The sequence below is a fragment of the Cryptomeria japonica genome, chromosome 7, assembly GCF_030272615.1.
Source record: "Cryptomeria japonica chromosome 7, Sugi_1.0, whole genome shotgun sequence".
NCBI classification, from domain to species: Eukaryota; Viridiplantae; Streptophyta; class Pinopsida; order Cupressales; family Cupressaceae; genus Cryptomeria; species Cryptomeria japonica.
The window spans coordinates 284,693,949-284,719,716 of NC_081411.1; the positions used below are offsets into that span (position 1 = coordinate 284,693,949).

The following is a 25,768-nucleotide window of genomic DNA, read 5'->3' on the forward strand; positions in this document are numbered from 1 at the left end:
TATAAGTGGACACTTTTTTTCTGAAATCAGGTGAACCTGAACTTGGAGGCAAAATTTGAAAGTCATCCACTCAAGATATGAAGATAATCAAAGAACAAATATTGTGGTACTCTGAATCTAGTTTCCAAACTACTAAACTTTTTCAAAATTGGATAAGATTAAGGGGGTCAAATCCTTCGCGCACAAAAAACAGACCCTGATTTTTTCAAAAAAACATAACATAGTGTCTGACGTGCGCATCAAAGAAGTCATATTTAGATTTAGTATTTTGACAAATCCTTTGGCAGAAAGATAGTTAAGAGTGAGCACTAGAAGATGTGTATTTTTTTGTAATTTTTTGTTGAGTATTTTTCTTTTTAAATGATTTTTCCGATAGAGAACATCCTGAAAATTAGGTACCTGTTCGTGCACGAAGCATAAGTTGCACTAAAAAAATCGAGAATGCAAATTTTTAAAATTTTTTTTTGCAAAGAATCAAGTTCACTACAATAATATATAATTTTTTAAAAATTTGGATAATTATATCAAAAGTTATTAAAAAAATGGTGCACGTATGTCTGTGAGAACTATGGGGACATTGGTAAAAGAAATTCAATAATAATATGTTATTGTTGACCAAATTTTAAAAAAATTATATGGTTAGAAAGCTCAGAAGATGGGTGAAAATATGGTGGAAATTTTAGAAATACCCACTTGTTGATGTGTAAACCTGATGATGACAAAGTCGAGAAACCAATTTGATAAAATAAAACACAGCAAAAAGGAGGGAAATGGAGGGAAATAAAACTTCCAAACCGTAGCTTTGTCATCCAGGCCTATTTCCAAGTCTAAAGAGACAAAAGCGTGTACAGGGTACCTATGGTATAAAAAGCGTGTACGAGGTACTTATGGTGTAAGAAGAGCATACATTCTATCTTAACTATAAAAAGCATGTACGCTCTATTTTTACTATAAAAAGTGTGTACGAGCTATTTTTACTATAAAAAGCACGTACGCGCTATTTGTACTATAAAAAGCGTGTACGCGCTATTTTTACTATAAATAGCGCGTACGGGCTAAGTTTTTTTTAATTTTGGGAGTGTATAATATGCTATTGTATATATATATAATATGTGTATATACATATAATATATAATTTATATATAATATAAAAAATAAAAAATATATAATATTTATATATATGTATATAATAATATATAATATATTAAATATATATACACATGTGTGTATGTATGTGTATTGTCTCCCTCTCTCCCCTCTCAAGTGCGTACAAGGTGCCTCTCTCTCTCTCTCTCTCTCTCTCTCTCTCTCTCTCTCTCTCTCTCTCTCTCTCTCTCTCTCTCTCTCTCTCTCTCTCTCTCTCTCTCAAGTGCGTGCAAGGTGTCGTTATGGGTCATATGGTGTCCTAAAGGGTCATATGGTATTATGACCCCTTAGGATACCATATGATCCCTTACATGTCGTTAGAGGTCATATTGTTTTCTAAGAGGTCATATGGTGTCCTATGACCCCTTAGGACACCATATGACCCCTTAACACACCATACGACCCATAACGACACCATATGGTGTCCTAAGGGGTCATAGGATGCCATATGACCCCTCAAGACACCATACAACCATAACAACACCATATGGTGTCCTAAAGGGTCATTTGGTGTTTTATGACCCCTTAGGACACTATTTGGCATCATTATAGGTCCCATGGTGTGCTAAGGGGTCATATAGTGTCCTATGACCCCTTAGATGTTGTTAGGGGTCGTATAGTGTTCTAAGGGTCATATGGTCTCCTATGACCCATTAGGACACCATATGGTATCGTTATGTGTCTTATGTTATCATATGACCCCTAGGACACCTTATGACCACTTAGGACACCATATGGTGTCATTAGGGGTCATATGGTGTCCTAAGGGGTCATATGGTCTCCTACGACCCCTTAGGACACTATTTGATCCCTTAGGACTCCATATGGTGTCATTATGGGTCGTATGGTGTCCTAAGAGGTCATATAGTGTTTTATGATCCCTTAGGATACGATTTGGTGTCATTATGGGTTGTATGGTGTGCTAAGGGGTCATATGGTGTCTTATGACCCCTTAGGACTCCATATGACCTCTTACATGTTGTTATGGGTCACATGGTGTCCTAACGGGTCATATGGTGTTCTATGATCCCTTAGGACACCATATGATCCCTTAGGACTCCATATGGTGTCGTTATGGGTCATATGGTGTCCTAAAGGGTCATATGGTATTCTATGACCTCTTAGGACACCATATGATCCCTTAGGTGTCATTAGATGTCATATTGTTTCCTAAGAGGTCATATGGTGTCCTATGAACCCTTAGGACACCATATGATCCCTTAACACACCATACAACCCATAATGACATCATATGGTGTCCTAAGGGGTCATAGGATGCCATATGACCCCTCAAGATACCATACGATCCATAACAACACCATATGGTGCCCTAAAGGGTCATATGGTGTTCTATGACCCCTTAGGATACTATTTGGTATCATTATAGGTCCTATGGTGTTCTGATGGATCATATAATGTCATATGACCCCTTAGGATACCATATGACCCCTTAGATAATGTTAGGGATCGTATTGTGTTCTAAGGGTCATATGGTGTCCTATGAGCCATTAGGACACCATATGGTATCGTTATGTGTCTTATGTTATCGTATGACCCCTAGGACACCTTATGACCACTTAGGACACCATATGCTATCATTAGGGGTCATATGGTCTCCTACAACCCCTTAGGACACTATTTGACCCCTTAGGACTCCATATGGTGTCATTATGGGTCGTATGGTGTCCTAAGAGGTCATATAGTGTTTTATGACCCCTTAGGACACAATTTGGTGTCATTATGGGTTGTATGGTGTGCTAAGGGGTCATATGATGTCTTATAACCCCTTAGGACTCCATATGACCTCTTACCTATCGTTATAGGTCATATGGTGTTCTAACGGGTCATATGGTGTTCTATGATCCCTTAGGACACCATATGATCCCTTAGGACTACATATGGTGTCATTATGGGTCGTATGGTGTCCTAAAGGGCCATATGGTATTCTATGATCTCCTAAGACACCATATGACCCCTTAGGTGTCATTAGAGGTCATATTGTTTCCTAAGAGGTCATATGGTGTCCTATGACCCCTTAGGACACCATAGGACCCCTTAGCACACCATACGACCCATAATGACATCATATGGTTTCCTAAGGGGTCCTAGGATGCCATATGACCCCTCAAGATACCATATGACCCATAACACCACCATATGGTGCCCAAAAGGGTCATATGGTGTTCGATGACCCCTTAGGACACTATTTGGCATCATTATAGGTCCTATGGTATTCTAAGGGATCATATAGTGTCCTATGACCCCTTAGATGTTGTTAGGGGTTGTATTGCGTTCTAAGGGTCATATGGTGTCCAATGACCCATTGGACACTATATGGTATTGTTATGTGTCTTATGGTGTTGTATGACCCCTAGGACACCTTATGACCACTTAGGACACCATATGGTGTCATTAGGGGTCATATGGTGTCCTAAGGGGTCATATGGTCTCCTACAACCCCTTAGGACACTATTTGACCCCTTAGGACTCCATATGGTGTCGTTATCAGTCGTATGGTGTCCTAAGAGGTCATATAGTGTTTTATGACCCCTTAGGATACCATTTGGTGTCATTATGGGTCATATGGTGTGCTAAGGGGTCATATGGTGTCTTATGATCCCTTAGGACTCCATATGACCTCTTATGTGTTGTTATGGGTCATATGGTGTCCTAAGGAGTCATATGGTGTCCTATGACCCCTTAGGACACATGCATGGATCCCTAGGATACCATATGACCCCTGAGAATACCTTTTGACCCTAGAGAGGGAGAGAGGGGGAGGAGAGGAAGGCAATGGGAGAGAGATACACCTAAGAGAGGAGGAGAGTGAGATAGAGAGATAGAGACTGAGAGGGAGAGACAAGAGATAAATGAGAGAGAGGGGGGGGGAGGTATAGAGAGATCTAAGAGGTGGATAGAGGGATTGGGAGAGAAAGAGAGACCTAAGAGGTGAAGGGAGGAAAGGTGAGAGAGAGAAAGAGAGGGTGAGAGATAGAGAGAGTCTGAGTGAGAGGGAGGAAGGGGTGGAAGGATATTACAAGAGACTAGAGAGAGAGAGGTGCGAAGAGAGGGAGAGAGGGATAGAGTGAGAAAGAGAGGTAATGAGAAAGGGAGAGAGGGAGGGCGAGGGGAGAGGGAGAGAATGAGAGAGAGACACCTGAGAGAAGGAGAGAGTGAGATAGAGAGAACGAGGACGAGAGGGAGAGACTTCAAAGATAGAGAATGGGAGAGAGAAAGAGAGAGACTTAAGTGAAAAATAGAAAGGGAGGTGGGGAGGTAGGGAGAGAGTGGGAAAGAGATACACTTGACAGAGGAGGAGAGTGAGATAGAGAGATAGAGGTAGATAGGGAGAGAGACTTAAGAGAGATAGAGAGATAGAGGTAGACAGGGAGAGAGACTTGAGAGAGAGAGAGAGAGAGAGAGAGAGAGAGAGAGAGAGAGAGAGAGAGAGAGAGAGAGAGAGAAACTTGATAGAAGAGGAGAGAGAGAGATAGATAAAGGTTGATAGCCAGAGATGTGATAGAGAGAAGGAGAGAGACTTGAGAGAAAGAGAAATGGAGCGAGAGGGGGAGAGAGAAAGAGAGTTAGAGGGAAAGAAATACTTGACAAAGGAAGAGAAAGGGAGGGGGAGGGAGAGGGAGAGAATGAGAGAGAGAGACACTTAAGAGAGGGGGAGAGAGTGAGAGATAGAGGTATTTGAGAGAGGGAGAGAAAGAGAGGGATATATGAAAGAGAGAAAGAGGGTGAGGGAGATGAGAAAGAGACGGAGAGATACCCGAGAGAGGGAAGAAAGTAGAGAGGGAGATGCCTAAGAGACAAAAAGGTAGGGGTTAAGGAAGAGAGAGGGGGAATGTAGGGAAGAGATGAGAGACATAATGTTGATATGAGCATGCTGATTACTGAAATTTGACTAAGTCTGAAATTTAGAAGAATACTCAAAAAACTAGAATTTGCATTATAACTCTTAGAGATCTAGAACCACTCTCAAACATCCTGACAATATATACATAAAATATAACTTAAAGTATCACTTATACTTAAATGTTATAAATTATGTATATATCCTACTAAAAAACCTAATGGAATGCTAAGTGAATTGCATTTTATTGACAGATAGAACCGTGTATGCGGTTAGTATTCTTTAAACCACGTATGCAATTAGTATGTTTTAAACCGCACATGCAGTTTATCATTGGTTAGGCTCAGCAAAACAAGCCTAAACACGTACGGCGTTCTTTAAATTTGAAATACCCCGTGCGCATTTTGGTGTTTTTCATGTTTTTTTTTGGTGTGTCCACTTTTATGACCACCATCTTTGTGCACTTACCCGTTGGTCATGTGTCTCCATCTAGGTCCACTTGTACATATGTGTCCTTAGGTCTTGTCCTTTGCGTCAGTCGATTATGTGTCATCAAGATCATATCCCATAAGATTGTTCTTCAACAATTATCTTTAAGAATCTGTCATCATGATCATATCAGGTTCCCTTTTGTCATCTAGTCTCGTTGATCCCTCATCCAATCATCAGTTTGTGTAGGATGTATCCTTCCTCTAGTCAGACAAATATCAAATCCCATCTGTTAGTCATCCTTTTTGGCAAAAGATATTTGAGGCACTCATGTTGGCTTTGATTCTTTTTTATCTTTGTTTATCTCTTTGAGCTTCATTGTTTTGTCTCCTCGTGGTTGTCACGATCCTTTATATCATGGTGTGATATGACTGACGAAACTTGGGGCATGGCCTTGGTTTCTTTTTGCTTGAGTGTATTTTCTTGATGTGCCCCATGTTGCTCCCTCATGAGGTCTCGACTATCTCATGTTACATTGGGGCATATCTTCTACTTGTGGTTTTTCTAGCATTGTATCCCACAAAGTTCTCTACAACTCTGTGTGGTGCTAAACTAACCTTTTTGTGTTTGTTTGTTGCATCAATCCATGCATTGGCTTTGAAAATCACCTTGGTTCCTTATACCTTGGTGCATCACATACAATGCTAAATCAAAATAAGTGCTTGTTGCATGCTAATATGTTTCCAAGGGTGCTCACGTTCCATGATCATTTTATGCATATATCATTCATTGTATTTGCATTCACTCCTCTTTCCCACCTATTTTTGCTTTTAGGCTTCATTTTGTGTTGTCTTTCATCTTGTCTGCCAGGGAAATGTTTCTTTCAAGACATCATTCGGGCCTCTGTTTCTCGTGCACCCTCTCGAGGGGGCATCACTAACTATTCCTCCATCTGCCTGGGGCATTTTCTCGCCCCCTATTCTTCAAGTCAAGGGTCTCTTATTGTCTTCGCACTAATGCTATTTTAGCACCACCATGAAGAGGGGCAAAATGTAGACACCTAAATTTGATTAATTTAATTAATTTAATTTAGCTATCCTAAATGCTCTTAGATTAAATAATTACACATTATTTAATTAATTAGTATTCCCTCCTCCTAGCTAATTAATTTTGTTAATTATGCTATAGTCCTCCTTTAATTAATTAATTGACAATCATAAATCAATCAATTAATTAAATTTGATCCCTTCTTCTATTAAATAAATCAAATGCATAGTTTGACTATTTAATTCATTTTTGTCCTTTCCTCTTAATATCCCTTATGGAATAAAATTTAATTAATTCTATTTCCTCACACATCTCCTAACTTTAACCCTCATCTAACTCTTCCTCTAGCTTAACCCATTAACTAACCTTGGGTTTTAGTCATCCTTTTATTCCTTCCAACCTCTTTCCCACCCCATATGTGTGCATTCCTAAATATCCTAATATTTGGAAATAAATCCTTTTATTCCTTTCAACCTCTTTCCCACACCATATGTGTGTATTCCTAAATGTCCTAATATTTTGAAATATCCTAATATTTGGAAATAAATATTTTTATTACTTTTAACCTCTTTTCCACCCCATATGTGTGTATTCCTAAATATCCCAATATTTGAAAATATCCTAATATTTGGAAATGCATCTTCTTATTTGGGCGTCTCTCTCTCAAATAGGCATGTGTCCTCAAGGACACTTGTTATTCTTTTCCATGACACTTGCCTTTCTCAAGGACAATTGTCATTTCCATCCATGACGTTTTCCCTTCTCAAGGACAAGTGTCTCTTTTTCATGACTCTTCTCCTCCCAACTTGGCCTATTTAATCCCCTCATTTTCCTTCACAATCCATCCACTTTCATTTTCATATCATTATAATGCCATTTTAACTATCCACTCTTTTGCATTCATATTGTTATGATGTCAGTTTGCATACTCACATCCAACCATCATTTGCATCCATTTTAGCTTAATATCTTCACATCCAACCATCATTTGCATCCATTTTAGCTTAATATCTTGCATACTCATCGTCATGGAGCACATCTAACATCAAAGATGCACTACTAAGAGAATTCAATTTGCACTTCTTGACTACTTATTTCTTCTCTCATATCATTTACAAAACTGCTGATAGAGAGAGAATTCAATTTGCACTTCTTGACTACTTATTTCTTCTCTCATATCATTTACAAAACTGCTGATAGAGACAGCAACAATAAGAGAAGCCTGGTGAAAAGAAAACAGCAGTAAGAGAAGCCTGGTGAAAAGAAAACAGTAGTAACAGCAGTTGAACAGAAGGATAATCAGGGGAAAACAGAGTAGACAACAGCACTGATATGAACCCCTCCCCAAGTAAGTTTCTTCTCATATTTTAGGTGGTCAGGCTTTATTGAAAATGCATTATTAGGTCAATTCGATTTGTAAGTTCTTGATTGCTTGTGGAGGTTAGTAGTAAATTTAAATGTAGACCTGACACCATTATAGTTAGTAGGATCTAACCATAGTTTGTACACAAAGATTACAACCTTATCCAGCTTATCAAAGCGACATTTGCAAAATTCAACTTTATCAGTCAAAATCACCTTGCTGGATAAGGCCCAGAAGATGCTCTGCCGTATCTCACTAGGATGTTTGATGTAGTGGAGTTTTGTCGGCGTTGTACATTTTGGACTGGTCAATCCATTGTAATTAAAATCAGTTGCGGTTTTTAGCGTATCTCTTGCACAAATATATTAAAATAACTAGAGAAAACCCAAATCAAGTGGCTATGGTGGACGCTTGGAAATCTATATATAGGATAGCAAATTAACCTTGGAAATATGAAAGCCTTTCTGTATGTCTCTTTTTAATTTCTGCTTTGGAGATTGTTAAAACATGAAAATGGTCTCTGTTTTGTTTGTAACACTTTTGGGTATTTGTTTGTGCTTTCAAGCCAATGCAACCTACAATGGACTTGGCCGGAAGCCTCCAATGGGGTACATTTCTCCATTGTCTATACTTAGAAAATAGATGCAGAAACTATTGTTTTCTTTATTTTCTCTCTTATAAGCATATCTTCATTAAGTAGATGTAAGGTACTGCATCTCTGTCAGCAAGGGATGCGGAGGATTTTTGTAGGATGGTGGTGTATCTGCAAATAGTTAAAAGAATATATGCCCATAAATATAAACTAATGAAATTGTTGTGACTGTTTTTGTATTCAGATGGAATGGTCGTGGATATTTCTACTGCAGTGGTATTAGTGAAAATGGTATTCGAGGAGCAGGTGACATTATAATTTTTACTTGTTGTGACCTCATTTTTATTTGGTGTACTGGTGTTAGGACAGTTAATAAGAGAGATTTTGATCTGAATCTTTAACATTGGCCCATTGTAAATGTGCATGATACAGCTGATGGACTGATTTCCACTGGATTGTCCAAGTTAGGATATGAATATGTAAATATAGGTAAGCTAAATTACCTTAGTTCTCTTGATTGACTGAAAACCAGTAATTGCATGTAGTTGTCCTTGGGTTGTGTTTGACCCTAATGTTAAATTGGTTTTGTCAAAAACTACCAGATGACTGTTGGGCTGACAAACACCGGGATGCTCAGGTATTGCCATAAGTAAATTAATAAATAAGTCATTATGCTTGCTTTAGATTATAGCAATCTTGAGACTTGATGAAATGAACTCAGAATTATCTCCATAGCTAGCTTCCACTAATGAAATTTCTGTTTGCTCATGTAGTTTAATCAGTTATGAGCTCTTCTTGTTGCTTATGTAAATTTTCCTGACTATTCTTTAGTAGTACAGTAATATTAGACTTCATAATTCGCTAATTAAAGCAAAATTTTGAGCAACTGAGAACCTTCTTGTTTATTGGCAGGGTAATCTTGTTGCTAAAGCAAAAAAATTTCCTTCTGGCATTAAGGTTTTGGCAGACTATGTTCATTCTAAGGGACTCAAACTCGGTATATATGCTGATGCAGGGTGAGCATATTATGCCAGAATTAACCAAAACCTTTCTATATTTTATAGATTGGGTACAACATATATACCAAAATCCTGATAACTAGTATTGACTTGAATTTTTGGTTTCCTTTGCCAGATCACAATCATGTTCCACAAAGATGAAAGGTTCCTATGGACATGAGCAACAGGATGCCAACACATTTGCTTCATGGGTAAGCCGCTCTTAACAACCTTTTTTCATTTATTGACTGAATTGAGTTCCATTACAGATTGGTTTCTCTTGTCCTAAGGGGTCATATGGTGTCCTATGCAATAAATTTCAGAGATCTTTCAGTAACAACTTTAGCTATTTTTATACTTCTCAAGCTAATATTTCAGCATTTTTGTAAAAAAAATTCAGAATTTTAAAAAATAAAATAAAATAAATTGTATATCCTTAGAAAAAGATTCAGTGCAATATAATGGGGAAACAAATTGGTCTTTTCTCATATTGTTGTTGGTATACTGAAGAATAACTGGTGTTTGATAAATGAGCAGGGTGTAGACTACTTGACATATATGGCCTGCTACATTGGTGGCGCCAGCCGTCGAGCAAGGTACATAACATTTATAGTATATACCATACTTTCTCTATCAACAGGCTTTCCAACAATAGATTTAGAATTTGATTTAAAAAAAGTATTAAATTTGTATTGAAATAAATAGGTACCAAAACATGAGTGAAGCTCTCCTAAAGACAGGGCGTCCTATATTCTTTGCCACTGATAGTTGGTAAGGAGGACTTTCAAGCAATAATCTCTGTATTCAACAAAAATAAAAGACGCTCACTAGTTTATTAGCAGAAAATGATGCTAACTCTTTCTATGCTGATTTACAGGGACAACCTAACAGATTATATTGAGGCAGGACCTAAGATTGCCAATAGCTGGTTGAGTGCTGAAATTGGATATACATATGAAGGGTAATACAATTAAGACATCCATGCACGGTACATTATTTGCAGAAGGATGAATTTCAGAGAAAAAGATATAATTTTTTCTTTTCTTGCAGCTTGTTAGATGTCGCTGACCAGAACAATGAGCTTTCTGCTTATGCAGGTCCTGACCGTGGATGGAATGGTACATTAATTGCTCCATGAGTCCATTGACATGATATTTTTGTCGATTTCCATTGTAATATCCATACTAATATCAAAAAAAATTGTGCTTGTATTATCCAAATCAGATGCTGATGTATTGCAGATTGGAAGGATGGGCCCCAGTTTGACAATTGAGGAGTACAGATCACAGTTCAGCATATGGGCCTTAATGAAGGTAACAAATACAGGCCTCTGCTTAATGTATAAATAGCTGAAGGAGGTTCCTTAGTAAATATAGAAATCGATAGTTTAATTAGGTATTGGTACCCATAAGCCACATGCAATATTGCAGAACTTATTATCTGTAGGCCACGCAAACCTATTCAAATTTCACATCCATACAAGCACCAGACTAGTGAGAGGAGACACCTTGACAAAGACCTTTGTATTATCTTGTGGTTAAGGGTTCATATCCATATCTCTTGCAGGCACCCTTGATCATTACCACTGACTTAAGGAATGCGAGCAAGGAAACACTACAGATCCTGGGAAACAAAGAGGTTATTGATGTCAATCAAGGTGAGTTGCACATATTAATTCAATTTAAATATTTTGGGATACAAGTTTGAGAATGGATTTCAATCTACATCCCCCATCTCCAATCCTTTTTGTATGTATGGGCCCAGATTCATTAGGAGTTCAGGGGAAGAAAGTGAGCAAGCAAGGAGACCTTGAGGTATGAGATTTTTTGTGGGTTAATGGATTAACAGAGACAAGACTTTCAATCATCCTCTGAAATTAGATAGCAATGTTTTTGCCTTGAATTCGACTCAGATTTTGTATGTCTAATTTGTGTCAGTTTGATCAATTGCAGGTATGGGCAGGGCCTCTGTCTAACAAAAGAGTGACTGTAGCTTTGTGGAACAGAGGCAATTCTACAGCCTCTATCACTGCCAAATGGAAAGACATTGGCCTTTCATCCAAAACTGTTGTTCAAGCTAGAGACTTGTGGGCTGTAAGACTATTGGCAACTCTCCTTGTTATGTTTTTCTTCTTCATAATATTATCTACCAAATCTAGATAGAAGCATATTTTAGGCTTTCTCTTGAATTAATTATAATGGGCTTTATTAATTTGACTGCCATTATTTGTCCACTTTGATATTGCAGCATTCGTACCTTTCAACAAGTTTAAAAGGAAGTCTCACCTCAAGTGTTGATTCGCACGTTTGCAAAATGTATGTTTTGACACCAATCTCTGCTTAAACTTGAGACACAAGTTTGAAGCTCAATAAATAATGTTTTTCGCTTAGGTCTTTCATGTTATAAAACTCTGGTATACATCCAGATATAGAAGTTGTTATAGAACTCTGGTATACATCCAGATGTAGAAGCTGAATAAAATATGACGTTTGTAATAATTTGATTACCATAATTGATAATGGTTAGAAGCAACCGGTATTTCATTTCTGACCATTCATTTGAGGAATTGTGTAAGTAGAAGTATCTTTGCCGCATGGAGGATGTTCATTTCACCGTAATTTTTTAGTTAATTCAAATTTGAAATTGAGTATGTCTTTAAATTTAAATTATTATTAAATTGGCATCATTATGTTCAATAGACAAAATGGTATAATTGTGCGTTTCTTTTGGTTAAAAAATGTGTTAAATGAATAAATAAGTTTAAGTAAATGAATAAATGTGTTATGCGTTTCTTATGGTTGTTGATGTATTATGATAAAAGATTGCAAATGAAATAGAGATGATTGAATCTTTTAATTTGAGCATCTAAGATGGAATTATGGTAGAGATTTTATCTAGAGTATGATCCCGTCCTAATTTCTATGATTGTTTCTAAAGAAAAGAGGTAAATATTGAATACTTCTTGTATATCCTAGATTTGGAATGTCGAAAGAAAATTGATTCAAATCTAAGATCCTTATTCCAATTTAGCAGTTTTTTAGATAGAGCAAACAAAGAACACAAATGTAATAAAAAATCAGCAAAGTGTTACCAAATGCAAATCTTGGATGTGTTGGATATGCTCTTGGATCATAGTTGATGAAGAGATGTCGATTGCTCCTTAAATCTGCAATGTGTACCTACAAATCAATCATTTATTTATGATTTCATGAAGAACTCATAGTTGATTTATTGATTTTTTATTAAAGATATAAACATTGAAGATTTAAAATTGAATGGATGGTTGAGATTGATCAAGATAAGTAGAGAATCTTAGTTGATTGAAAAATAGTTAAAAAGAGTTATGATGACTTTCTTGTGAGCTCTAAAATGGGCAAGGATAAGTAACCTTTATATTTATATTGATCTTATTGAATGTGATCTTATTGAACAACTCAAAGCTACTCCTTTGCAATTTTGCCCGATCTGTTCGACTATCGAGAAAAAATATGGCTAGTTCTTCCTCACCTAAATGGAAATTCAACCCTATGGAGTTTGAACCTTCTCCCCCAACAACAACAAAATAACTTCTTAGGATCTTGAATAACTTAAGGTTTTTTAGATTGGAAGCCGAAGATAAATTGGTGTGGGCTTTTTCTAAGGATGGGAATTACTCTATTAAATCTAGTTTGATCTTCTACTCCCTTCCTTTAATGCTTCTTTTAAATGGTTGAATATATGAAGCACTAAAACAATCTTGAAGGTTTTCTTTTTTTGGTGGATGGCTTGTCATCAGAAGATATTGACTCTTGACAACCTCTAAAAGAGGGGTATCTTGATCATGAATAGATGTGTCCTATGTCAAGAGGCAGAGGAAAGCATTAACCATCTTTTGTTCCACTGTCAATACTCCTAGAAATTCAGAAAAAAGATAATTATCATGTTCTTGTGTTGCCTTAAGAGTAGCATGTGGTCCCAAAATTGATCTTGTTAGGTTGGACCTCTCTGTCAACTTATCCTTTCATAAAGGAACTCTTGTGGCAGGATTTTCTTCACACTGGATGGAGCTTATGGAAAGAACGTAATAATAGATTTTTCTAGAGATTATAAGTCTTAATGGAAATATTTAGTCTACTCCATTATTAATCATGTCAAGGAGAATATGAAATTCTTTAGAAAGTTCAAAAATGCACACCCCCTCATCCCTAGACTAGCTCATAGCCGAGAAATGGGAAATGTCTAATTCACTCTCTAATTTTACTTCCCCACCTTATGGATGCAAGAACAATATAAAATAGTTCCCTGTGACACTAAATGGTTAAAAATAAACTTTGAAGGTTCTTCTAAAAGGAACCTAGGTTGGGTGGGTTGGGTTGGGGTCATCAAAGATCTAGGTGGCATAGTGGTGGTTGCCTATATAGTTAATCTGGGCCTTTGAACTTCCAATGTGGAAAAAGTGGCGGCTTCTTTCTATGACATTGCTATTTCCAAGGACAAGGGATTTAAAAAAATCATTATCAAGGGTGATTCAATAAATGTCATTATGATGCTACAAGGAAAGGCTAAGCTAGGCTATAGTATGGTGGACCTTATTAGTAAATGCCAAGGTGCCATTGCCACCTTTGGCCACTTAAGGATCCAACAAACCCTTAAGGAAGGAAAAAAGACTATGGATAGGCTGATAAACCTTGGTCCATTCTCCAACAAGCTCAAAATATGGAGACAATATGAGGTTTTTTGACAAAATTTATGTCATGATTCATGAAGACATTGATTCTAATGATACCTAAATATTTAAAAATTGCATTTTCATTTATTATCCTTTCCACATTATACTTCAATCATTTATTGATGAGGATTTTCTTTGTTTGATTTGGTGAAAGCTACGTTTCCTTCAAAACCGTCTTTAGCTATTATTATCCCAAAGCTGGTTTTAGCAATTCCTTTCCATTCCCTATTACTGGCTTCTCTAAGAAAACCATGGGTGAAGAGATTATTCAAACTGATCGAACATGTCCAACAATTTGAAACTAAATGAAGTTCTATAGAAGAAGATTGTGAAAGGAAATTTGGCATTGTACATTGAGGGTATGAAGGGATTTAACCCTTCTTTGTTTGATCAATATGCCCAAATCATGGGATGAAGGTGAAGTTAAAGTGGGGGTGTGGTGTTTATAGTGTCTATGGAAACAATTACAGCTAGCACTGGTATAATTGTGGAAGGTAAAGCCTTTCCCAAGAAACCTAAGGATAGCTAGAAGGTGAATTTTGTGAGGATCTTCAAGGCATTAGACACCTTCACATCCTTCTTCCTTCTTTGTACAACTGTCCAACCAGAGCCATCTTCATCATTTGAATATCTTGGTGAAGGGGAAGAGGAAACCCCTTTAGTAGCCACAATCAAATTAACATCAGAAGGTGTGTCATAAAAAATACAATGAGGCAAAACAACAACATTAGGAGCAGTGACTTTATCAGTAGAGGCAAAAGCTATTATTCTAACAATCATCAGTTGGAGAAACAACATAACAAACAATAACACCAATATCATTATTGGAAACCAGCACTTTGTTTTTAGAAGATCAACATATAAGATCTGTAGAAACAATAACATAACTGAAAAAACTAGTAATTTTTGAAGTAACCTGGTGAAAGTTAGAGGGGGCCAAAGTAGGGAAGGAGGGCTCTAAATTCACAGAGCCACTTGAATCATCTAGGAATACCATGAGATGTTGGGTGAGAGAATTAGTCCACCAAGAAGAGGAGTATTTGCAAGGGCCGTGCGAATAGCTAAAGGCAAGGTGCCTAGTGACAAATCAATGTTTTTAGTGAAAAGGAATACCTCATAATCAATCCATTGGGTCCAAAAATGATCATTTACCTATAAGATAATATCACCTAGAAGAGATTTAGATAGATCAATCTCTATGAGAATACGAGTAAAAGAGGTATGGGAAAAATTAGTAGTAGTTGTATCCACCTACAGAAAATGACTAGAGGCATGTCCAATTGCCTTATAGGTAGATTCACATCGAAATTGTAAGGGGAGAGAAGGTAGTCTCACCCAAATAGATGAAACATCAATAGAGCCCTTTAGAGGGTTTAAAAGGGGCGTCTAAGGACAAAGTAGTGGAAAGTGTGAATTCCACGTCCAGGCATCAACCTCAAGAATGGCATTATTGAAGCAAAACCAACAACAAATAAACCCTTTTCATAAAGATAAATCTACACCTTACCATCCATCAAAGGAAGCCAATGAGTGAAGATCCCTAATATTGTTACTTACCAATATATTAATATTAAACATAATATTTTAACTTTAGATGTAAAAAAATACTTTTGTCTAAATAACTCATTTAGTTTAATTTTGAATTCTATAGATTTTATGTTACTAAAACTAATAAAAAACTAATGAAATAAAAGGTAAATTATAAAATATTTATTTTAAAATAATATTATGAATAATCCCAGGCACAACTATTATAATGTTTTCTACCGTGTTCAACCTACCATGAGTGGGTCATAACTGCTTTATTGCGGCATCTTTATGATCTATTTGCAAATTCAGAATGCCTCAACATCTGATCCATTGGACTCTCAAGCAACTTTAATTATTGTGATCTGGGTGGTGTACAACACGATTGTTACTATGCTGCTGCGAAACAGATTTGTGACTAAACTGGCTTCAAAAAGACATAGTACGAATTAAAAATCTGTGTGTTATTGATTGTGTGAAAATACAGATCGTTGATTGTGATCAGAAAAATTAATTACGATTTAATTTTTTTAAAATTTTCAAAAAATCAATAACACTAATTTACGGATGCCATTAATGTACTATTTTGAAGCAACAGCTAAACCTAATCATATTTTTGTACAAAATGGGTTTGCATTTCTTGTACATATTGACCATATCCAGTCACATTATTCTACGTTTCATATAAAAATGACATGGCACACTTTCGTGACAAAGTGGAGTGGGTCGCTTCTGCCTTTATTTGCGTGCCTTCCTCCACAAAACACACCAGTTCTCAGTTCAAATCACACGCCTATGCCACAATTATGAAATCTGAAAGAATGGTAGGGGGGATAGCTTACTATTCCCTATATTTTGAATTTGGTTGTCATCTTCATAAAAATAAATTATTTTAATTTTTGTTTGCTTCATAAAAATAAATTATTTTAATTTTTGTTTGAGTTACCCTAGACCTCTAAGGATTTTGAATTTGGTTGATTGCATGATGTACAAGGTGCTATTGATGTAGATATCTTTTGTGTATGTGAGTGCGAGAAAATGTGACTTTTATTTTCAAGAATAAATCGAAAGTCTTTAAAATTTGTAATAATAAAATTTATATTTTTATAAATTTTGTTACAATAACGAAATTGTTAGGTGCAAATAAATACATACACCTTTCAATAAAGTCTATTTGAAGAGAGGATGAACATGATATTGATGGAGAGAGCTAGGATTATTTTTATTGGAGTTAGGTTGTGTCAAATTTTGGGTAGAAGTTGCGATCATAGCTTCTTGTTTGTTTAATACATCTCTTCATATCTTATGGATAAAATCATAAGAAGATATAGACAAGTCAAAAACTTTGAAGGATATCATGGAGGGTAGTCATTTATGAGGCATAGATGAGTGTCTCTAGATTGTGAAGGAAGTTTGGATGGGTAGAAAGAATTTGTTAGACGATAACATGGATGATATTCAATTTTGAGTCATATGTGCTTTTGTATAAGGATACTATATTCAAATTAGACTTTAAATTAGAGAGGTGCATCTTCATCAAGTACAATGATGTATTTAATTGGTACTATAATTTTTAACCTTAAGCAAATATGGAATATGACTATAATGTGACTTTTTAAGATCAAATAGTCACGTAAGATCTCTTAATCTATAGATGAGGAAGAAACATTGGTGTATCTTAAATTAATGACCAATAATACACTCTTGAGGTTGAACTTGATGTTCAAGATAAAATCAATGAGGAGGTTGGTTCAAACAATAATTTAAATGAATTAAATGAAGAAGGACAACATCAAACCCAAATTATTTCAAGTTTCATAAAAGATTCACTATCTAATGGGGACCATACCACATCCATTCATAAGAGGAATTTAATAATCACTAAAATATTTATTATTATAGTACTTTATATAAAGAGGTCAATGGGGTAGATTAATTAAGGTTTAAGGTTTCATATTAAGGGCGTTCATCATTTATATAGAAGACTACATAGATGTAATTGTTTGGTATAAACATTTTTATCTTCATAACGAACATGTAATAATTTAGTTACCTAGAAATGGGTTTAGTATTTCATAGATATCAATAACCTTTAATGATATTATAACAATTAAATTAAAAATAGGTATATGACAAATCTATACACTCCTTGAGATAATTGATTTGAGGAGATCAAACTAACATTTCTTGAGAGATCTAGGACTATGATAAATGGAGCTAGTTTGGATTAGAAATAATATGCTAAAAATGACTTACCACAACTTGTTATTTAATTAATAGATCTCCTACTTAAATAATTATGGAAAAAAATCCTATGGAGATTAAGTGCATCAATAAGAAGCCTCCATTTTATAAAATATCAATGTTTTGTTTTAAGGCATGCGTATATGCCTAAGGAGAAGAGATCCAAAATGTAATTTCAAAGTGGAAAATAGTATCATTATTAGTTGTAGTGGTGGAGTTAAGGGATTCAAGAATTTTGATGCTAAGAACTATAGAATAAGGTCATGAAAGATGAGATGTTTTCTCTTTGAGAAGAAAAAATGTGCAACTTGTTTCAAGTTATAGAGAATAGGAAACACATTATTAGAATGTAGAGGAGGAAATCTACTTGGAATAAATTGACCACTTCGTGGTAATTGGTAATGAGGAAATGGTTTATAGGTTGAAGAATCTCCTTTTTAGTTTGAAATAATCCCCTAAGATGCGGTATCAAAAACTTAGTTCATATTTTTTGAAGTTAGGACTATTAGAGATAAATTAGATTAATGTACATATTATAAGGTAACATGTCATTAATTTAATGTTATTGTTCTTTATGTTAATGCCATATTGATTATTAATGTTAAGTAAATGATTAGGGGCGTAAAGCCTTAACTAGGAACACAACAACTTGTACAATACCACCGTGAGTTATAAGAGTTTCCCAACATGTTGTATATGTTTCCTCGTTTACTCTTTGAATGAAATCCTTAACATGCGTATATCTTAAATTAATATCACCAATCTTTGAGAGACAATGTGTGATTTTGTAGGCGAGGAAGTACCCTTTATACTCACACTCCATCTCTTTAAATATTTATTTCCCTTAATGGTGAATTGATGAATATCGGATTCAAAGATTGAAAATCAAAATTATGGGTACAATCAATCAAGGTTAATGTAAACCTTGGTTGCCCTCAGATGGGAACTTTAAACCCTACCAAACCTTTTTTTCTCAATGGAATTACAAGAACATAATAGAATGAATACATTGGGGTGTGAGAGGAAGCTCTATGCTGTAGTAGTCAATTAAAAATGAGAGAATAAGGTATAAATATAAAAAAAAGTGATAAAAAAGGTGTACATGAGATTAAAATCCATTATACAATTTAAAGGTTTTGTCAACATTTAGCTCATCCCTTTCTTTCTCCATTGAATAATTAGTTACTTACAATTACAAATATCACTGAATATCAAATATTTAAATTCATCTTTTCCAAATCTAAAGATTTATTTCCAAGCAAGCATATGTTTTAAGAACACGCTAAAAATAATTATATAAACAATCAAATAAAGAAATCTATAGAAATATATTTTCAACATAACAATCAATTGTACGTAAAAGACTTAGACTTTAAAAATAATATTTCACCTTTAGACATAAAAAAAGTTTCTACAATTGTTAAAAAAATTGTACCACAAGAACTAATGTCATAAGGGACAATGTAGGGGCCTACATCCATGACGATTAGTTAGGGGATACCTAACTTAATATGGAATTTCCAGCTTAGGATTGACAAAAAAAGTACTTAGCACCGCCTTAGGTCCCACAAGAACCGTCAAGGTGGTGCTACCAAAGGAGGAAAAAATAGCCCATCATGCGTACAAACAATGACACACAACTCATCATATCTCGGTCCATGTAGACCATTAATAAATAGAGCCTTCTCCATGATGCCATTGACTCGACATGAAGGGTCAACCATCACACCTATAATGGTGTGATCATTAATCTTTTCTAGGATCTATAATGGAGTAGGATCCCCACTATAAGGAGCATCCAAAAGTGTGAAATATTTATCATAATATTTTGTTCTTTGACTAGGGGGCAAGATTAAAGTGATAGTTACCATGTTTACATAAGGTACACCACTCAATGTAGGATCTGATGATGAAGAGATAAAGTTAGATGAATGCAATGAGAAAGGATCAGTGTAGATCTAGGGGCCATTGTTGCTCTAATTGACAAACTTGTTCGATTTCTATTTTCAATCATCAACCTAGATAGCACTACTGTCTATATGGTCTTGGAATATGTCTTGGATAGGCACATAGTGATACTAATAGAATTTTGAACCATCATACCAATGGTCATATGATTTGTTTTTGGGTAGTGGTCTAATTTTATGAAGGGTCACAAGGTTATCCTTTAAATTTTTTTGCAATATACTCAAATAAGAATTGGATAATTTAGTGAAGACCTTATTCTATTGTGGCTTCTATGTAGATATCTTAGTTTCTTGAGGTGTAGTGACAACATTCACCATAAATTTACTAGTCTTTCTAGACCCTCTTGAAGAAGATTCATGGGCTCAAAAGCATCGACATGAGATTTCAAAGAAGATTCTTTGAACCAAGTCAACATATGTTGATAGTTAGCTAACATGAAATAGAGATTGGTAAAATTTGATAACAATTAAGATAGAGCTTCTCCCTCAATGTCAGCTATGGATTTCCAATAAAAATCTTTTGTAAATCATTATCTGATAGGGTAAAGGAGATCTTGGTAGAGATAAAATGATAGCAAGAGATAAAATTAGTAACCCTCTAACATTGATTTTTCTTAAAATGAACAAGGTCAACTACGATGACTTTCCTACCAATATTTTCTTGAAATTACATGAGAAATATATCCATGAGTTGATCAAATGTTTTGGTAGAATGATTAGGTAAGGAACTATACCACTTTAGTGTAGTCCCCTTAAGATATCAAGAGTATAGCTTTGATAGAACTAAATCCAAGTTATGATAGTCACTACACATGTAGTCATAAAAGAATCAATATAAATGTTTAGATCTCCCTCTCCATTGTACTGATTGAAATTCAATATCTCAACCTCTTGGGGAGTAATGATGTTCAATATGCTCAGGTCAAGTAGGCTACGATGATAACATGAAGGAAGAAAAAATTGATTAGTAGAAAATGAAAGGGTGGTAAGATGTTGCTACACTTATCCCATATTTTGCAAGATGGTGTTTAGGATAGGATTGTTAGGAAGAGGAGGTAAAGGCGGAGGAAAAGCAGTAGAGGCATGGGCACCAAAACCACTCATAGCACCAACACTAGGACCAGTACCAACACCCACACCAACACTAGTGAAAGTAGCCTGAGCAGTGGACGTAGCAACAATGGAGGTAGTAAATATGTTGGTGTACCCCAAGGGACTCTAAGAAAAATTAATACTCAAGATAGTGCCACCTGATAATGGATCAGTAGTAGGTCCAACATCTACCATCTGGACTAACACTCTAGGGATAGCGACACCAATTTGTGTGTCAATGATATTAGACTGATCATCCTGGGTGCTAGCCTCAACATGTGGAACATGAGAACTTATGATCATAGACAAAGACCTTAACACCTCCAACCCTTTCATATCTAAGATGCGAATATATCTCGGATTATTAATCACAAAACCATCTCGGGGGATAATATTCTCTCAGTTCAAGAACCCTTCAAATTCCCTCAAGTTCTCCTCTATAGAATAAATCTAGTCAAATACAACCATACAAGTAGACTTATGATCGACAGCTAGAGGAGACCCCAAAGGAGTGTTTGTTGGAGTATTATTCTAAGAGTTAGGTTGCGAGGCAGATGCAAAAGATCCTTCCATAATGACAGTTTTATGTAAGAGATGGGAATCAAACAGATCATTTTGATTTACATTACTTGAGAACATCGGGCCAATTCTAGTAGGACTATAACAATATAGAGGGATACTTGGTCTAGAAATTCTCCTCACAACAACCCTAGAGGAAATTTGGGTCGTAAATCTCATAGACAATCCTTACAACACTTTGATGACTCCAAAAGTGTGCAATAGAGGAAACCAACACAAGCATTGAAATGTTTTATTTAAGAAAAGTTTTCAAAATTTTCTAAAATGAATCAACTTAACACACATGAAAGACAAGATTCATGTTAGGTTCACCAAAATATGGAGTGTGAAAAGTGAACCTCTTGAAAAGGCGAATGACAACCTCTTGGGGAATCAATAATCTTCATTTCCACTCGTAAGAAGCATAGAGATTAAAAGATGTCAAGTACCAGTAGATTTAATTTTTTTTAATTATGGGACCTAAAATCACAAGTTACAAAGATCTTTTGGTCACCTCTAAAATATTTATGTCCAAGATGCATGCATGGGTTGTGGAGGACAACACGATGTATTGGTGTCTTGTATGGACAAAGTACAAAGACTTTACTAGAAAATGTAAAGGTGACTAGACTTCATACTTTTATGTTTTTAATTTTATGGAAAATGTAAGACAACAATAAACTAAATAAAGAACAATGATTAAATTAAATAAATGGGGTTAAAATAAGAAAACTCACAAAAGTCCAGAGATTGAAGCCTCTAGCAAACATGAATCTTCTCCAACAAACCTAAACAGAAAGTAGAAAGACAAAAATGTTGAGGTTGTGTTTAAGAGGTTTATAATTGTTAGGCCCCTATTTAATTGTTTCCACAGTCATGGGAAACCAAGCTCGATTGATAACTAAAATGATAAAAGATATATTAAAAGATAAGATAATTGACAAATAATATGCTAATGGAGATGACGGAAAATGCAACAAAGAAGAGGGAAGAAAGCTTGCCAGAGTGAAGACTAGCACAAGACCCTTGAACACATAGGGCTATAGTAATTATGATGGCATGATGAACATATATAAAAATGATATAGGTAAAATAGTGGCATGTGTTGGGAAAATGGTGTCTCAACCTTGGATTTACATGAGGTTACTATGTATAGTAAGTTTTCATTTGAGCATGAAATGGTGTGAAATTCTCCCTGAAGCTTCTGGTAAAGTTACGTCGCAAGAACACATATAGTTTTGAAGATATTAAATTTTTTCATTTTGGAGGGGCCCAATGAAAGGTTTAAATTTAATTTTGAGGACTTTAGAGGCCCTGAAATGCCTTGAAAAGTAGGTGTAAGTGGTGCAGCGTCTTACAAGGCATTAGAGAACTTCATGAGCTTTTCGACGTTTCAAACAGTTCGTCAATAGGATACACAATTCTCAAGTTATGGCCTTCGAAAGTTTGTACTCCTGAAATAGGAAATATAAAATACATCAAACACATAAATGAGCTATAAAAAGGGAGGGACATGTCATAGGGCATCTAGAAGGGAGATAAGGTTGGATACACCTTATTGGGTGGTTTTAGCCCATGGTTTTGTAATACTGTTTGACAGTTTCTTGTATTTTATCTCCTATAAATGAGGTGCGTGAGATAGAGGTTGTGTGTAAGAGTGTTATGGATATTGAGCTACTCTGAATCTTTGATTAGTGGTATTCCTATGAAGAGATTTCTCTGCAAGTATATTGTAATATATTTTGATTGCTGAATAATATATTGGGCGGCTTTTGGAGTGTGGCATTCTCTCCACATAAATCACTATGTTATGGTTTGAATGTTATAATATCTATTTTTGTTTTCTGTAACTATTGTGATGACCTGTAAATTTTTTTGCATTACCCTCCTCTCAAGGTTAGTGTAGGAAGTTGTTCTACTACTTAACTTCCTTACAAGTGGCATCAGAGATTAATCACCTTTGGTTTCAGATGTGGGTTGTTGGGTTTTTTTAACTAATCCAGATTTGACTGGGAGCTTGTGCAAAAGACAATTTTTGATCTCGTTGTAGAAATTTTAAGATGGAAAGTTCATCAGGGAAAATAGAGGTGGAGAAATTTAATGAAATGGATTTTGAGATGTGGAAGCTAAAGATGGAAGATCTGCTAATAGATCGAGATCTATGGGATGCTATTGATGCGAATATCCAAAGGCCCTCAGATCCTACTGCAACAACTCAGTGTGATGTTATGGATAAAAAGCCAAGGGTTTAATCAAACCGTGCCTTACAAACTCTGTTCTGATCAATGTCCATGAAGAAAACACTACAAAGAAGCTATGGATTAAGCTTGGTGAAATGTATCAAGCGAAATATTTATTAAATTAGATTTTCTTGAGGAAGAAATTGCATTCCTTGAAGATGGAAGAGGGTGGATGAATTGCAAACCACCTAGAAGAATTCAATATATTGGTGGCTCAATTAGTATATGTCGGTGTTAAGATGAACAAAGAGGAGAAATGCCAGATCTTGCTTTGTTCTTTGCCTGATTCATGGGATTCTTTTGTTATGGCTATCAGTAGTACTTCTATTATTTTGAAGTCTGAAGATGTGGTGGGTGCCCTACTTGGTGAAGAGATGCGAAGGAAGGTATCCCTCAATTTAAAGGAATCCCTAACTGTTCGTGGAAGACCTAAGGAGAAAGGCAAGAAGAATGAGAAGCGTGATAAGTCCAAATATAGAGGGAGATTGTAATCTCTTGGAAAGTCCAAATTCGTTTGCTGAAATTGCGGTAAACTAGGTCACTTCCGTAAGGACTACAAAGTAGAAAAGAAGAAGAAAAAGAAAAAGTTCGATTCTGATTCTAAGTGCGAGAAGGAAGATGGTGATGCATTCATTGCAGCTTTGGAGACTCATGCAGGTAACGATGCTTGGTTAACTGACTCAGGTGCATCTTTTCATATGAATGCTAATAGAGATTGGTTGTTTGAATATGAAGAATTTAATGGAAGTAAGGTGTACTTGGGTGATGATTCACATTTAGACATTGTTGGTCGAGATAAAGTTAGAATCAGGTTTTTTGATGGTAGAATAAAAAGGATTAATGGTGTGTTGCATATCCTTGGATTAAAACGAAAATTGTTATCTGTGAGAAAATGATAGATGCGGGTGTGTAGGTAGTCTTTTCTAAAGCAAGATGTAAGATGATTAAAAGTGCTATGGTAATTGCTAGAGGTGTCAGGTTTGACTCTTTGTATAAGCTAGACGCATACACTATTGAGTGTAATAACACTTCTGTAAAAAGTAAATATGTGGAAGATTTGAGGGTTTCACCTTCAGCAGATGGAAATGACTTTTGGGTACCTAAGGGTGCTCTTTCTTGTGAAGCAAAGTTACCTGCAGAGAAGACTATGTTATGCCACCAGAGGCTTGGCCATATTGGAGAAAAGGGTCTAAGGACCTTGAAAAATAAAAACCTTGTTGAAGGTTTGAACGATTGTAATCTTGACTTTGATTTCTGTGAGCATTGCATTTATGGAAAACAAAACCATGTTTAGTTTTACTTGAGTTCTCATAAGTCTTGTGGTATTTTAGATCTTATTCATTCTGATATGTTTGTTTCTATAGATGTTCCTTCGATTGGAAAATCCACATATTATGTTTCATTTATTGGTGATTTAAGTAGAAGGACATGGGTATATTTTTTGAAGAGTAAATTTGAAGTTTTCAGTTGATTTAAAGAATTTAAAGAAATGGTTGAGTTGCAGTCTAGAAAGAAAATTAAAAGTTTGAGGACTGATAATGGCGGTGAATTTTTCTCTAATGATTTTGATAAATTCTGTAAAGACTGTGGGATTAAAAGACAGAAGACAACTCCATATTCACCACAACAAAATGGAGTTGCAGAAAGAATGAGCATGACACAAATGGAGAAGGCTAGGAGTATACTGAGTGGTGCTGGTCTAGAACAAAAGTTTTGGGCTGAAGCTGTTACCATTTCTTGCTACTCGATTAATAGGTCTCCTACATCAGCCCTTGTTGATTAAACACCTATGGAAGCATGGTCGGGTCACAATCCTTCATCGATATGTCTTAGTGTTTTTGGTTGCAAGGCATATGCACATGTGCCAAAGGAGAAGCATACAAAGTTGGAGAACAAGGTTGTGAAATGTATCTTCATTGGGTACAATTATGGTGTGAAAGGATACGAGCTTTGGGACCTCGTTGCACAAAAGGTAATTCAAAGTAGAAGTGTTATTTT

General features: G+C 35.6%; 1 protein-coding gene across 1 annotated transcript; it reads left to right on the forward strand.

The window, feature by feature from the left end:
* The first annotated feature begins 8,291 nt into the window (after positions 1 to 8,291).
* Positions 8,292 to 11,987, forward strand: LOC131052079 (alpha-galactosidase). The gene is made up of 15 exons (XM_057986663.2): positions 8,292 to 8,452; positions 8,681 to 8,742; positions 8,869 to 8,925; positions 9,039 to 9,073; positions 9,349 to 9,452; positions 9,571 to 9,646; positions 9,972 to 10,030; positions 10,140 to 10,205; positions 10,312 to 10,395; positions 10,485 to 10,552; positions 10,659 to 10,747; positions 11,001 to 11,091; positions 11,199 to 11,248; positions 11,387 to 11,527; positions 11,682 to 11,987. Exons 1-15 carry the CDS (start codon positions 8,352 to 8,354, stop codon positions 11,775 to 11,777), a joined length of 1,179 nt encoding a protein of 392 aa, XP_057842646.2. The 5' UTR covers positions 8,292 to 8,351; the 3' UTR covers positions 11,778 to 11,987.
* The last annotated feature ends 13,781 nt before the right edge of the window (positions 11,988 to 25,768 follow it).